General features: G+C 39.0%; 1 protein-coding gene across 1 annotated transcript; it reads right to left on the bottom strand.

Moving 5' to 3' along the window:
• Positions 1 to 8,132: 8,132 nt before the first annotated feature.
• Positions 8,133 to 9,164, bottom strand: LOC123786816 (olfactory receptor 11G2-like). The gene has a single exon (XM_045789169.2). It carries the CDS (start codon positions 9,066 to 9,068, stop codon positions 8,133 to 8,135), a length of 936 nt encoding a protein of 311 aa, XP_045645125.2. The 5' UTR covers positions 9,069 to 9,164.
• Positions 9,165 to 17,083: the final 7,919 nt, after the last annotated feature.

Below are 17,083 nucleotides of genomic sequence, written 5' to 3' on the forward strand. Positions count from 1 at the left end.
TCCCTTATGAAGTTCCCTCAACTTGATGTGAGCCCTGGGTTCCCATCTCTCCATCTCTTCAGCCAGGCATTGCCATGATGCATACGGATTTAAACTATAGGCAAGTGCACTGTGAACATGAATGACTTTAGTGCTTACCATTCAGACTTCCAAAAAAATTGACTTAGGAGTTTCATGTTGGCTCTCCAGATTGTCAATATTTTTAAGTTTTGGTTTGGTTTGTTTGTTGATAAATATTTTATTTATTTATTTGATGAGAGAGAGAGAAAGATAGAGAACAAGCAGGGGGAGTGGCAGGCAGAAGGAGAGGGAGAAGCAAGTTTCCCACTGAGCAGGGAGCCCGATGTGGGGCTCTATCCCACGACGGGATCATGACTTAAGCCAAAAGCAGATGCTTACAATTGAGGCACCCTGGTACCCCAAGTTTTGCTTTTTTAATTCAGTATTTTTCGGGGTGCCTGACTGGCTCAGCGGGTGGAGTATGTGACTCTTGATCTCAGAGTGGTGAGTTCAAGCCCCATGTTGGGCATAGAGATTACTTTAAAAAATTCAGTATTTTTCTTTATTCTTATTGGGATGGTAGATTGAAGTAACCAGCTTTCTATTATGAAAACTTGTGTTTACTAAAAATTTTATTTTATCTTAATTAGTTGAGAGAGAGGGAGAGAGGGCATGCACACATGTGCGTGTGAGCTGGGAGGGAGGGGTAGAAGGAGAGGGAGAGAGAGAATCCCAAGCAGGTCCCAACACCCAGAGCCTGAGCTGGGGCTCAATCCCATGACCCTGAGATCATGACCTGAGCTGAAATCAAGAGTTAGTGGCTTACCTGACTGAGCCACCCAGGTGCCACCCTACTAAAAATTTTAAAATAATAATTCAGTTTGGACTTCAATTTACATCATATTTTATAGTCATTTTTATGGGGGGAGCTCATTACTCTCTAGGAGTCGCTATATAGTGGCTTATAGAGGAGTGCCTAGAAGCACATATTATTTTCCAAAAAAAAATTTAATTACTTTATTTTTTAATAATAATTTTTATTATATTATGTTAGTCACCATACAGTACATCCCTAGTTTTTGATGTAAAGTTCGATGATTCATTACTTGCGTATAACAACCAGTGCACCATGCAATACGTGCCCTCCTTTTTTAACTTCAAGTGTAGTTGACCTCCAATGTTACATTAGTTGCAGGTACAACGTAGTGATTCAACAATAATATAAAGGTCTTTTATTCCCGTGACTTACTCGTTCCATAACTGGAAGCCTGTACCTCCCACTGCCTTTCACTCATTTTGCCCATCCCATCACTCCTCTCCCTTCTGGTAATCATCATTTCTCTGTATTTATAGGTCTGATTCTGCTTTTTTGTTTATTCATTTGTTTCATTTTTTTGGATTCCACACATAAGTGAAATCATATGGTATTTGCTTTTCTCTGGCTCATTTTACATGGCATAATACACTTTAGGTCCATCAATCGTCACAAATGGCAAGATCTCATCCTTTTTTGTGGCTGTCTAATATTCCATTGTATATACCACATCTTCTTGATCCATTCATTTATTGATGAACACTTAAGTTGTGTCCATATCTTGGCTATCGTAAATAATGCTGCAATTAACATTGGGGGTGCATATATCTATTGAATTAGTATTTTTTATTGTATTTTTTGGTAAATACCCACTACTGGAATTATTGGATTCTATGGTATTTCTATTATTAATTTTTTGAGGAACCCTCATACTGTTTTCCACATTGGTCATGCCAATTTACATTGCCACCAACAGTACACAGGGTTACTTTTTCTCCACATCCTCGCCAATCCTTGTTATTTCTTAATTATTATTTATTTATTTATTTATTTATTTATTTATTTATTTATTTATTTATTTTAACCATTCTGACAGATCTAAGGTGATATCTCATTTTGGTTTTAATTTGTATGTCCCTGATGATTAGTGATGACAAGCATCTTTTCATGTGTCTGTTGGCCATCTGTATGTCTTTGGGAAAATGTCTATTTAGGTCCTCTGCCCATTTTTAATTGCTATTATTATTTTCTGGTATTGAGTTGTGTAAGGTCTCTATATATTTTAGATATTAACCCCTTATGTGACACATTATTTGCAAATGACAGATACCTTCTTCCATTCAGTAGGTTGCCTTTTTGTCTTATTGATGGTTTCCTTCACTGTGCAAAAGCTTTTTATTTTGTGTAGTTCCAGTAGTTTGATTTTGCTTTTGCTTCCCTTGCCTTAGGAGACATATCTAGAAAAATTTTTCTATGGCTGATGTCAAGGAAATTACTGCATATGTTTTCCTTTAGGATTTTTATGGCTTCAGGTCTCATATTTAGGTCTTTAACCCATTTTGAGTTTACTTTTTGTGTATGGTGTTAGAAAGTGGTCCAGTTTCATTCTTTTGTGTGTAGCTGTCCAAGTTTACCAGCACCATTTATTGAAGAGCCTGTCTTTTCCCCATTGTAAAATTTTGTCTTCTTTGTCATAGACTAATTGACATATAAGCATGGGTTTATTTTTGGGCTCTCTGTTCTATTGATCTATGTGTCTATTTTTGTGCCAGTACTATGCTGTTTTTTTTTGGTTTTTGTTTTTGTTTTTGTTTTTGTTTTTGTTTTCCAGAGAGAGTGAGCAAGGGGGAGAGGGAGAGAAAAAATTTTTGAGCAGGCTGCATGCCTAGCATTCTTTTTGGAGTCTGATGCAGGACTCCATCTCATGACCCTGAGATCATGATCTGAGCTGAAATCAAGAGTTGAACACTCGGAGCATCTGGGGGCTCAGCCATTAAGTGTCTGCCTTCGGCTCAGGTCATGATCCCAGAGTTCTGGGATCAAGCCCCACATTGGGCTCCCCACTTGGCAGGAAGCCTGCTTCTCCCTCTCACAATCCCCTTGCTTGTGTTCCCTCTCTCTCTGTCTCTCTCTTTCAAATAAACAAATAAAATCTTAACAACAAAAAAAAAAAGAGTTGAACACTTAACCTACTGAGCACCCAGGCACCCCTGTGCCAGTGCTATACTGCTTTGATTACTACAGCTTTGTGGTATATCTTGAAATCAGGAATTGTGATACCTCCTGCCTTGTTCTTCTTTCTTAGGATTGCTTTGGCTATTTGGAGCCTTTTGTGGTTCCATACAAACTTCAGGATTATTTGTTCTAGTTCTGTGAAAAACGGCGTTGGTATTTTGATAGGGATTGAATCTATAGATTGCTTTGGGTAGTATGGACATTTTAACAGTATTAATTCTTCCAAACGTGAGCTGGAATATCTTTCCATTTATTTATTTTGAGATTTTATTTTTCTTTATTTGTCAGAGGGAAAGAGAGCACAAGCAGCGGGGAGCAGCAGACTGAGGGAGAAGCAGGCTCCCCATTGAGCAGGGAGCTTGATGTGGGACTTGATCCCAGCACCCTGGGATCATGACCTGAGCTGAAGGCAGATGCTTAACCAACTGAGCCACCCAGGTGTCTCTACCTTTCCATTTATTTGTGTCATCTTCAATTTCTTTCATGAATGTTTTATAATTTTCAGAGTACAGGTCTTTTGCCTCCTGAGTGATGCTTATTTCTAGGTATTTTGTTCTTTTTGGTGTAACTGTAATTGAGATTGTTTCCTTAATTTCTCTTTCTATTACTTCATTATTAGTATATAGAAACACGACTGATTCCTCAGTATTAGTTTTGTGTCCTGAAAATTTACTGAATTCATTTATTCTAATAATTTTTTGGTGGAGTCTTTAGGGTTTTCAATGAATATTATGTCATCTGCAAATAGTGACAGTTTATCTTCTTCCTTACCCATATAGATGCCTTTTATTAGAAGCACTTTTGTTTTGTAACCTGAGGTATACTTGCAAAAAGAAAATGCCCTATGATTAGCTATGCTTAAATCTTCTTCTTTTTTTTTTAAAGATTTTATTTATTTATTTGACAGAGATAGAGACAGCCAGCGAGAGAGGGAACTCAAGCAGGAGGAGTGGGAGAGGAAGAAGCAGGCTCATAGCAGAGGAGCCTGATGTGGGGCTCGATCCCATAACGCCAGGATCACGCCCTGAGCCAAAGGCAGACGCTTAACCGCTGTGCCACCCAGGCGCCCCTATGCTTAAATCTTCTTTCACGTGACACAAATCCATGCTTGCGCACATGCTACTTCTCATGATCTTCCATAGTACTTAGTCTTTCCCCTATTATTGCACTTGTACCATTTAATAAAAAGAAAACACTTGCGGGGCGCCTGGGTGGCACAGCGGTTAGGCGTCTGCCTTCGGCTCAGGGCGTGATCCCGGCGTTCTGGGATCGAGCCCCACATCAGGCTCCTCTGCTGGGAGCCTGCTTCTTCCTCTCCCACTCCCCCTGCTTGTGTTCCCTCTCTTGCTGGCTGTCTCTATCTCTGTCGAGTAAATAAATAAAATCTTTAAAAAAAAAAAAAAGAAAACACTTGCAATTTTATTATGCATCTCTACTATGAGACTGCGAGCCCTATGAGGGAAGAAAATGTCTCTTATGTACTTATGTATCAAATTTATTTCCTGGTTCAATGTCTGGTATTGTAGATGTTCAACAACAAGAGTATATAGTTGAACAACGAGAGGGAGGATGTCTAAATATAAATGTGATACAGTAGTTACAGTTTGTCACAGGATATTTGTAGAAGCTCTAAGAGGAAAAAAGACATGTCTCATATTTTCTCTACAGTGCCAAAAAGTCTAAGCAAAAAATGTTAAGATGTTCTTTGGACCCTACTTCAACTTTTTAATAAATGGATAGGCTCCTAAGGACTCCTAGAGTTGTTGGGGGGGGGGGCATTGGGGGAATGATTTTCTATATCTAATTATTTAAAAATTCCTCTGGAAAGTTATTCTTTACTTAAAAACAACTGTATTATTATTTAGTTTTTAAAAATTAAAATACATTATTTACTTTAAATGAATTAAATTTTTAGTAAATTTTATATTTAATAAATTTAAATAATTTTTAAAAATTTTTTAAATAACTAATACAGGCATATACACAAAAGTTTAGTTCAAAAGGGGGTTTGAAACAAACACCTCCTTTACAGTCTTGTTCCTCAGGCACCAAATTCTCCTCACCTGAAGACACTCCTCTTATCAGTTTCTGGATCTCTTTCAGGAGATAGTCTATACACTTACATGAAAGGTAGTTACACTCAGCTACTCGCCTTGCTTTCTTCACTCAACAGTATATCTTGGATGTCAACTATACTTCAAAAATAATAATAAGTCCCAAAATATAATATATCTTGGAGATACTATACAACGTTACATGTAGAACTGCTTCACATTCTGTAAGATTGAAGACAGTATTCCATTGCATGACTGAACCATAGTTTATTTAACTAGTCTTCTATTCATAGGAACTGACATTTTTCTCAACGTTTTGCTATTACAGCAATATGCAATGAATATTCTTATACTTTCACCATTTCCCATGTGTGTAAGAATATCTGGACTGAGTACCTTAGAAGCTGGATTGCTGGGCTACAGGGTGTATGTCTTCTAAATTTTGATCAAAGTTGCCTGATTGTCCTGTATAGAGCTCATAAAATTTATTCTCCCCCAGGCAAGCATGAGAGAAGCCATTTCACTGTCCTCAACCACACAGTGGTTATCAAACTACTTAATCTTTGTTATTCACATGGGTTAAAAATGAGATACCATCATAGGGTTATTCTACTTTATCTTTTTACAAATGAATTCCTGCTCTTTCCTTATGTTTAAGAATCTTTTCTGCATGTTGTCTATATCCTTTTGCTTATTGTCTTATTGGGATATTGTTCTGTTCTCTTACTGTTCATAGAGTTTTATGTATATTAAGGAAACAAACACTGTTTAATTGGCAGATGATTGAGACTTCCTAAATTATTATGGGAAAATAATTGAAAAGTCCTAAAGAAAGAAATACAGGATTAGTTGGTAACAAAAAAGAAAGAAAGGAAAAAAAAAAGCCTAAATCTGTTCTCTGAAGTTCTGGTGTTAGCTCTTCTTTTACTGTAAGCAGGACTCCCCTGCCACCACTTCTCCTTGGGAATCTGGAGCTGCTTGCAATAAAAAGAAAAGCAGGTCTGTATCCCAAACTTGTGTTTATGCCAGTCCCTATACCCACTTGTTTCTGATTTGTCTCTGTATTTTTGCTTGGTTTTTCTACAAGATCATCTTTGGAAAGTGAAGGAAGCGAGCCCATGTGCAATTTAGATGCAATGAAAGCAATAGAAAAGAATTTCTGATTTTGTCATGACTAAGCAGCTTGTCTTAAACTAATCTTTCCACCAAAAATAACCACAAAATCTGGACAGAATACCTAACACAATCCTTTGAAGGCACTGGAAAACAGTCAACACAGGCAAGACTTCAGTGGTTACAATTCCAAGAAGGGAAGGACAAGGAAATGAGTTTTATATTCACCTTGAGTGATTTTTTCCTGAGGACGTTTGACAGTTCCCTGGGTGGGGGCAGTATGAGGATATGGAGGCATGTGGGAAAGAATGGCAGAAAGGAAGAATAAAGTCTCAGCAGAAAGCAGGAATTTCACTGATTTGAGAATATAAAGGGTTCAGTGTTTGTGGCCACTAGAGAAGGTAGAGTTTGAGAAACAAGTCCTGGAGAGAGGAGAACCACAGAGAAATGAGGCTAAAATATGATGTGGTATCCCTTCAAGGCATTTATTGATTTCTAATCCATTAATGTGCAAGATGAGATTTCAAGAAATCTAGCAGAAAGCAAAACTGGAAGTCTAAAGAGCTGAGCAGAGGTTTCAGGAGCATGGGGTTCAAGGAGCACAGAAATAGAAAGCCAGGGTATGCTGAAGTGGAGGGGCCCTGAAAACAGTCCAGGCTAATAGATGAGACTCAGAAGACTTTCCTGGAGTATGAGTCACATTCCAGGAATAAAGGCAAGACTGGCCTAGGCTATTTTTATACTTAAATTGAAATCTTTACATGAAATCAAAATTATCAGCCTCCATTTTCTCTACCGCTACAAGAAAGTTAAAAAAAAAAATGCATGCTAAGAAACAGGACAAATGATCAAGTACCAGGGGAAGAAATAAACAACAGATCCATGCCTATAGGTGCTTAAGGTTTTTGGTCAGCAGTACAATGAATAATTTTTGGGAAAAAAATTAGTTAGTTTTTTTTTTTTTGATGTTCAACATCTCTGATCATCAGGGACAATGCAAATCAAAATCACAATGAGATATCACCTCACATCTGTCAGAATGGCTAAAATAAAAGACACAAGAAACAAGTGTTGGCAAGGATGTGAAGAAAATGGAACCCTTGTGTACTATTGTTGGGAATGCAAACTTGTGCAGCCACTGTGGAAAACAGTATGGAGGTTCCTCAAAAAATTAAAAATAGAAATACCATATGATCTAGTAATTCCACTACTGGATATTTAACGAGGGGAAACAAAAACACTAACTCGAAAAGATATACACATCCCTATGTTTATTGCAGCATTATTTACGACAGCTTAGACATGGAACAAGAGACAAATGGATAGGGAAAATACACACAATGGAATACTACACAGCCACAGAAAAGGGTGCGATCTTGCCATTGAGACAACTGGGATGGACCCTAGAGGGTATTTCACTAAGTGAAATATGTTAGAGAAAGACACAATGCCATATGATTCCACTTGTAAGTGGTATTTTAAAAAAATGAATAAACAAAAAGCAGAACCAGACCTATAAATATAGAGAATAAACAAATGGTCACCAGTGGGGAGTGGAGTGGGAGTTGGGCAAAATGGGTGAAGAGGAGAGGGAGGTACAGGCCTCCAATTATGCAATGAGTAAATCACATGAATAAAAAGCCAGAGCATAAGGAATACAATCAGTGATAATGTAATAGCAATGTAATGAGACAGATGATAGCTATACTTGTGGTGAACATAGTATAATGTATAAGCTTGTCAAATTGCTGAGTTGTATACCTGAAACTAGTGTAATGTTGTGTGTCAACTATATTCAAAATTTTAAAAACAAACTAGTTTTTTTAACCTGAAAACAAGTTAAATACAATTTTTGTAAATAAGTTAAATATAATATTGGGCTCTAATTTCCCAAGAGCCTTTTTGATGAACACCATTTACATTCCCAGAAGTTTCTGCAGTGCATTTTTCATATCTTTGTTCCTAAGACTGTATATCACAGGATTAAGGAGTGGGGTCACAACAGAATAGAACAGAGTCACAATCTTTTGTGCTCCACCTTCATGCTTAGATGTTGGGCTCCCATACATAACAAGTACTGAGCCGTAGAACAGTGAAACCACGGCCAGATGAGACCCACAGGTGGAGAAAGCCTTTCTTTTCCCAGCTGCTGAAGGGACTTTGAGCACTGCTCTTAGGACCAGAGCATAGGACCCCATGATGAAGAGAAAGAGAGTGATGAGGGGCAGAAGACTGAAGGTGGAGAAGACATGTTCTACCACAGGAGCTTTTTTGCAAGTGAGTGCTAGAAGAGGACCCAGATCACACAGGAAGTGGTCAATGATCCTGGATCCACAGAAGGACATTTGGGAGATGATGATGATGGGAATCAAGAACCAGAAGAAACCAAGTATCCAGCAACTGACCACAAGATTGGTGCAGAGACGTCCTGTCATAATGGATGGATAACGTAGAGGCTGGCAGATGGCAAGGTACCGATCAAATGCCATAACAGCCAAGGAGAAGCACTCTGTAAAGCCCAAGGAGAAGAAAGTGTAGAACTGGAGAAAGCACCCAGAGAAGGAGATGACCTTGGTGTCAGAGAGGAAGTTGGCCAACATGTTGGGGACAGTGGAGGTGACATACCAGATCTCTAGGAAGGAGAAGTTGGCGAGCAAGATGTACATGGGAGTGTGGAGTCTCTGATCCCAGTACACAGCACAGATGATAGACCCATTGCCCATGAGGGTCAGGAGGTAGAGAACCGAGAACAGCAGAAAGAGGAGGATCTGCCCTTCCCTGGGGCAAGGGAAGCCCAGGAGGATGAAGCCAGTGATGGTGCTGGAGGTGTTGGGGGTGTTGGAGATTTTCATGGGTCTGGGAGCTGTAAAAAGACCACCAAATTACTGAATGACAGCGTAAAGACAGGTGAGAACCCAGATTATATTTAAACCATCTTGGGAAAGAAAATAGAGACCTATATCTTAATAGTTATTTTTGTCCATGAAACTGAAATATTGATCTGGGTTACTTTTTATTCTCACTGACCTTTTCATTGTGGACTCAAGATAACTTTGGTTAGAATTGATAAGTCTTGAAGGACAGTATTGTAGAGGAGTTTTAAGATTATATTAGACCTTATATTTAATAGAGTTTTTATCCACCTACTTACCTATTCTCACAAAAATGAAAATTTTTTCCATTTTCAGAAGAGGTGATATCATTGCAGTTGTGGCAGAAACTGTGTCAAAGTATTATGTAACACAAACTAGGAACTTTTTTGAATGACTTCTTTTACATGATTTTTGAAACTGGCCTTATTTAAAACTAAGTGATTAACTTAATAATATTATATGCCAATTTTATGTGTGAAACAGTCAAGGCAATTGGAGGGAATTAGCCTTAGTTTCTGTTGTATTGAAACAACAATTGTAGCCATCCACAGTTGACCAAGGCCAGAAAATTGTTAATGGGCCATGTAGAAACAGGTCTGTGCTTACCAGAAAAAGAGATATGAATTTGCCCAGTTTACACTTACAGATATGATTCTATTCCAATAATATAAACTATGGATATTAGTAATAACATGGAATTCTAAATAGTGTGGGTTTGTAGGGGATGCAGAGCTAAACTTTACTCCATCCCTCACTAAATACTGAGGATGATCTCAAGGCAGAGTGACTTTTAAAGGTTGAGTATTACATATAATGCTTTTCTTTTGTTCTAAATGAGTTAGAATACCTTTGTTAAGCAATTATGCACTCGGGCTTTGGAATCCATTAGAAATCTCTGTAAATAAATGTATAAATAAGCAACAGAAAGTCTGTGTTCCCCACCCCTCCTTTTATGTTAAGTCCATATTTTGCTTTTGGAAATTTGGCACAAGGACCCAGGCAGTCTAATAATTTCTTACCGTGAGTAATCAAGTCCTGAGAAAACTGTAGGACCAAGAGCAGAAGGTGACAGCAAGCAGCTGATACTCCTCAAATATTAGGTCTGGGTGCTTAGAGAGTTGCACTGGAGGGAGAACACAGTTGTGTAAAGGGAGGTGGTGGGGGATGAGACTGGAGGAATTGCAACCCAATAAATATTCTTTTAAAACCATTTCTGGGTCATTTTAAACTCAGAATCCCTTGTTCTGATGGCATGGGGGATTGGGGGAGCTGATTAAATCTCCACAGATCTGCCCAGCTCTATTTAACATATAAAAACTGGAATAAGGTTTAATGGACTCTGCTGTTGGTGGGGGAAAAGTGAGCTAGATTCTTCTGGTACCTGCACTATGAACTTCCATTTCCTAGAAGTCTTTTCTTTTTCTGCTTTTAAACTCATTTGTGTAGGGGCCTAAAAGGTTTCTGAGATCACACATTTATCTTTTAAAAAGGGGAATTGGAAGCAGACAACAGAAGAGTGTAATATATTTTTTAAAGTCACTCTGTACCAACTTCACTCATGATTAAGGACGTTAAGCATTTAGCCTTTTTTTTTTTTTTTTTGCAGCACACCCTGCGGTGTGTTTTCAAAGTTATGTTGGAGTCACATGAGCCCGTTGATTGCTAAAGAATAAAACAGGGACACACAGGAGGCATTCTGCTATGTGTAAAGTTTCTTAATGGATTCTAAAAAAAGATTACGTCTGTAAGTCTAGTACCAATTTAGAGGAGGATAACTTAATTATAATCATTTAAAAACAAGGGTTACTAATAATGATTAGTATTTTTGACCAGGGTTGTTTTGCTGGTATTTGTGAAATTTCATTTTAGGAGTAAGCATCTGCTCAACAATCTAATAATTGGCCCCTGGATTAAATGTTTAAGAACTCTATTCCTCCCTGGTAGAACTTATTTCAGTGTGGTATTTCTTGCCTTTCTTTTGCCCTCACATCTCATTCATCAGCAATTTCTGTTCATTTGTCTCCAAAATAAGTCTCTGGTCCACCTACTTCTCTGTAGTTCAAGCTGGACCAAGGTGATGCTGTTCTGACTGCTTCCACCCTTCCTCTCTACAACCTGCTAAGCATGCCACAGCCAGAGTGACTATTTAAAAAAGGAAAGTCAGATCAGTCCTTTTTCTTGCATGGAGACTTCAATTAACTTCCCAAAGCACTTAGAGTAAATAAAATCTCCAAACAAGCGTCTTTGATTTGACCCTGCTTAACATCTCCAACTTCATCTCATAATTCTGTACATGTACATACTTTCTTTGTCCGTCATACACACATGCCCCCCGACATACACTGTTGTGCAAAGGGGGTGCACACACTTCACTGACACCAGGACTTCAAATATAAAATAGGGTTCAACAAGCAGAGGTGTTGCAGAGTGTGCCCTTCTCTGTGCTGATCTCACTGAGGGGTGTACATATTTGGATTATACTCACACTAGCCAGCATTTCAGTAAATACAGACCCATTTCTGTAATGCTTTACACCAAGGGTCAGCAAATTTTGTCTTAGAAATTTTGGCCTGCAGGGGTGCCTGGGTGGCTCAGTCAGTTAAGTGTCTGCTTTAGGCTCAGGTCTTGATCCCAGGGTCCTGGAATTGAGCCAGTGGCCTCAGGCTCTCTGCTCAGTGGGAAGCCTGCTTCTCCCTCTCCCTCTACCTGCTGCTCCCCCTGCCTGTGCTTTCCCTCTCTCTCTTTCAAATAAATAAATAAAAATCTTAATTTTTTTTTTTTGGCTTGCAAGCCATGTAGTCTCTAACTTCTCACCTTTGCTGTTCTGTGAAAGCAACTACGGACAATACCCAAGTGAATGCACATGGCTGTGCTCCAATAAAATGTTATTTATGTCCACTGAAATTTGAATTTCATGTAACTTTCATGTGTCGCAGAATGTTATTCTTATATTGATTTTAAAATGTAAGTTAAAAATGTAAAAATTCTTAGTTCACTGGTCATAAAAAACAGGCAGCAGGCCAGGTTTGTTCCATTGGTTATAGTTTACTGACTCCTGCTCTTTGTATTTATAATAGGAAGGCAAGGACCATCTATTTGTCTATGGCATGATGGCAACTTGGTCCAACAATAATGACATTTTAAGAAAAAGAGGCGTCAGCAGTTGTAATCAGCTTGTTCTGCTGAGCAGACCTGTTTGGACAGCTTTCAGCTAAATTACAAAAATGAATTTATAAAGCTATCAGGATTTGCCTTTTTCTCTGTCTCTGCACACACACGCACACACATATATGTGCACACAGTGGTTCAGAAATATAACACTGGCCTTCCTCTAGTTTCTAGAAGCAGTCAAGTACTTTCCTGACTCAGGCTCTTTGTTTTTTGTCCTTCAAGTTCACTTTTTATCCCCAGTGCCCAGCACCATTTGAAGAAAATAGTATTTTGTAAATATTTGTTAAAGAAATGATTACCTACATTGTTACAGAGTATAGATAGATGATAGATAAGTATTTACCCATTATTTCATTTGAACTTCAAAAATCCTGTGAGATGAAATTTTAGGTAATGAAGTGTAGAAGAAAGACGCCAAATGACCTGAGACTACCAGACCATTGGCCCGGACTTGAGAGGAATTCCGTTCAAAGGAAGCAATGCAAGATGAATGTTCTGGATAGTAGGACATGTTTCCACCCCGACCCGGAGATTTTTCTCTCGACTGCTAAAGATAGTTGTGGTCCCACAGCTCTGGAAGTTGAAGTAGGAGAGAGTGGGATGGAAATTCTAGATTTAGTGTCACAACAGAGTTTCTTAGTGGCTCTTATGGAGGTTTTTGTTTTGTTTTTTGTTTTAAATCTTTATAAGCTTTGATTTCTTTATATGAAAAGGGAGTAACAGCATATGATTTTCAATCACTTTTTATTATAAAATGCTTACTCCTATTCCAAGTACAGCAAAAGTACACATGCTATGAAGACGTTACAGACCTGGAGGTGGTATTTTAGTCACATTTATGTCTCAGATAAAACATCAGTTGGATAGATTGTTGCTTGTATAGGAAAACCAAAACATCCAGGCCAACAGCCTGTCAGGGCAATTCTCCCATGTTGAGAGTCTGGCAGAGCTGCCCTAGAAAACAAGAAGGGTGTGAAAAATGATTCTCTGTGTGCCACCACGATTTCATGCTGACCTAACTAAACTGACAGTGAGTAAAAAAAAAAAAAAAAAAGACATTTTGAACAAGACTGCATTGTTACTCACCTTTTATTAGTTGGCATATCTGTACAGAGAGCGGCAGCGTTTTTCTGGCATGGGGCTTTGGTCAATGGCAGAAAGATTCTCCAGACTCAGTTTTAGAAAGTACTGTGTCCGATGTAGTGCACATATGGGTACAGTGCTGTCAAAGCTGTGGTAGGTACTCAGCATGTGTAGACTGAGTTAATTAAAAAGTCCAACAAAATAAACTACACTCTCACCTTCATTATATCTTGGAAAGGTTGGGAAACGCCCAATCTAGGACAGCCAGGTCCTCAGCTGTAAGATGAGAGAAAGACGTCTCTCTGATATGTCGCTTTTTTCCTGAGGCAAGTCCAAGAAGACACGACAGTATGGAAGTACTATCGGCCTGCTCTCATAGCAGCACACCCATCTACTTCATTTGGTTTGGACAGATGATCCCACCTGTCCCATTTTCGCAAAGCCCTTGAAAATAGGAAGTGTTCTCATTTATGAGAAGTCATAGGCAGCTAAGCATAGTAGAAAAGCAAAGTATTTGGAGTAAGGAGCCTAGGGTTTGAATTACAAATCATATTTTACCAACTGTATGAACTTTGTCAGTTATATAAATCATTTCCCAGTTTGTTCTTCTGCAAAATGGGCTGAGTAACAGTTTCAGCAAGGGGTTGGGGACTCTGAGATAACATGTGGAAGAACCTTATCTAGGTCCTGACACAAAAATGCTTAGGAATTGTTAGTCCTGAAGCATAGTGAAAGGGAGCCTTGTTTAGGGGGTAGTAGTTTTTCTAGCTCTTTTATGTTTATTTTCTCCTTTAAGCATTACATCACCGCTTTCAAGGGGACAAAAGGGGAATCCAGACCTGAAGTTTCCCTTACAGTGTCTGATCTTCCTGGAGAGGAGAGCGAATATCTTCCACAACAACCATCAGTGAGAGACGGTGTAGAAATAGGGTGATCTCTTGGTATTTTCCGTGGGTTGGAGGGATTATAAGCAGAGCCCCCAGAGAGTGAGCCCTCCTCCGTGAGGATCCCCTTTCCACTTCTAGAAAGAGAACCATGTCAGGAGACTGTTCTGTGCTAGTTCGTTTCTTCCCCTGGGGCCTGCCTTGTCTGGAGACTCTGATGCCTTCCACCTTTGTTTTCTAGTAGGGTAGAAAATATTACCTTTTCCAGCCCCAGACTTCTCAGGGATGACATGAGATCTAGTCAACCTCCAAACCCACTCAGAGCACCTGCCAGCTGCCCGTGGGAAAATCTGTCAAAGTAACAGAAGATGTGGTGGCTGTATGCAGGCAGCTACTCACTGGGCCTCTAGTGAGTGGTGTGAATCATGGGTTTTAGGGACAGAGCCTCTTCTGACTTTCCAGAAAGGAGAGAGGGGGGAAGGTGTGATGAGATCTCAGGCATAATGGGCTGTGCAGTTGTAGCAGGAATTGATCTTCTTGGCTCCTACCTGGTTTCTTTTTAGATCTTTTCCTTTCTTGTTTATGACTGGGCTCTGTGAGCCCCAAGCAGCTGAGTCTTAGGGCTCACTTTCAGGTCCAGGAGAGGCCAGAGCGGGGCATTTCATAGTCCCACTCCAGCAGTTGCATCCGGGAGTCGGGCTCTATGCCTTCCTCATCTCTGATGGAGTGCAAGTCTTTTGGCACAACTCTTTCTCTGTCCCTCTGTTTCCAACTGTGGAAGAGGGTTCCTCTTAAAGACTGATTAGTTCATTTTGCTTCCTTGTTTGGACAGCTTTAATGAGTCTCTCTGTTCACAGCACAAGATTCAAAACTGACAAACAAGAACACCTGCAATTCAGCTCTAACATTATTATTCCTGTTATTTTCTTTTCTCCACCATTTCTGACAGATGTCCTTGTGTCATGGCCACATTAAGCTACTTAGGCATGCAATGGAAGGTCATATATTTTCATGGAGTGAATAATTTCACCCTCTGAAAAGTAGAGAAGAACACTGCATTGCTGACTGGCAATGGGAGAGTTAAGCCCTGTGGTGTGAGGGACCCGGGGAGACTAATTTACTCATGTAGATAGAGAGAACTAATTTATGATGTGTCCTCTTTGTATTCTTTCTGTTTGTTTGTTTGTTTGTTTGTTTTTGTTTGGTTCGTTGGTTGGTTGGTTGGTTGGTTAGCCTCTCCTCTCATTGATTCCCTCAGCCCAGGTTTTTTCTCACAGAATTCTTGGAGGTGGTGTTAGTACAGCGTAACAGAGGTCATCGGTTCCCTGTTCATATTCCCTCCATATTTCCTCCTTTGTTTCACTTTAGTGTACCTGCCAACATCCACATTTATTTCCCAAAGGATTTTGTTGTTGGTTTTATTTTGTTTTGTTTTCTGACTGGGAAACTGGCATTGCCTGCCTGTTCTTCATTTCTCCAGGCCAGAAGTTCTGGAAGTTAATGACCTCTGCACTCCCCGGAAGCCCTCAACTATGGACAGATGAGAACTGGGATATCAATATTCCAGCTTCCTTGCCCCTATAGCGGGATAACTCTGGGACGTCTACTTTGCTACTTTGGGGTTCTCCAGAGGGTCTATCTCTAGTTACCCACAGTGGTAGCTGGCTTGACAATGTACCTATCTTTGTGGGAATACTTCCTTGTTTCACTTTTCTCTGTCAATGTTCCCTTCATTACCCAAATGAACTACTTGCACTGGAATCCTTGTCTCAGGATTTATTTCTGGGGAGACCAGCAAAGACATAGTGGCAGGTACATTATGGCCCTACCACCATTTGTAACACTGTTTAGATGAGCAAATTTGTTTCAAGTTTCAAACAACCAATAAACATGTTTTTTCCAATTAAACTTTTTGACAATTTAAATATTGTCAGATGGTTGCTATTCTTTATAATGGTTTCTTTAAGAGTATTACTAACTTAGCTTGGAAAGGTGAATTATGAAAGTTTATGAAACAAAAACATCAACAATTTACCCTTAAATTTCATCTATAAATAACTCTCCATACTATCCACTCTACAACTTTTTGCTTTACCTAATTCTGTCATCTCCTTTTCATTGGTCATAATAGCTGGACAAGATTAGATTTGGGGCAAGTTTTCTGCTTCTCTTTATGAGAATTATGAAACCAAACAAGCATAGCCATTCAGTTTTCACCAATAAACTCTGGTCAAAATTGATTTTTTTTTTTTTTTGCTTTTGAGTTGTAGACATTCTTTATGTATTTCAGGTTTTAACCTCTTGTCAAATATATGCTTTGCAGACACTTTGCCATTCTGTAAGTTGCCTTTCCATTTAGTGCGTTGTTTCTTTTGCTGTGCAGAAGCTTTTTAGTTTGATGTAGTACCACTTGCTGCTTTTTGCTTTTGTCACATGTACTTTTGGTATCATATCCAAAAGTCATTGCCCAGACCAGAAACTTTTCTGTGTGGTTAAGAAGGTTTTCCCCATATGGTTTCTTCTAAGAGTTTTACAGTTTTAGGTCTTACGTTTATCTTTAATCAGTTTGAGATGATTTTTGTATATGGTGTAAGATATACTTCCACTTTCATTCTTTTGCATGTCGATATCCAGTTTCTCAACACCATTTATTAAGGAGACTATCCTTTCCCCATTTGGTATTCTTTGGTCCTACTGCCAAAGATTAGTTGACCTTATATGCATAGGCCTAGTAGATGTGTCTTCTTTCAACTTTGTAAGCTTACTGTTATAATTTTGAAACCTGCTACAAAGTTGGATGTGCTAATTGTTAATTTTCCCATCTGCTGTCTGAACTGGAGAATAGTATGCTGTACT

The sequence above is a fragment of the Ursus americanus genome, chromosome 9 (genome assembly GCF_024610735.1).
Source record: "Ursus americanus isolate L20-20 chromosome 9, mUrsAme1.1.p, whole genome shotgun sequence".
In the NCBI taxonomy this organism is placed as follows: domain Eukaryota; kingdom Metazoa; phylum Chordata; class Mammalia; order Carnivora; family Ursidae; genus Ursus; species Ursus americanus.

Bases quoted from the DNA above. Each gene is read 5' to 3' on its own strand.
- LOC123786816 (XM_045789169.2), bottom strand. From the start codon at position 9,068: ATGAAAATCTCCAACACCCCCAACACCTCCAGCACCATCACTGGCTTC.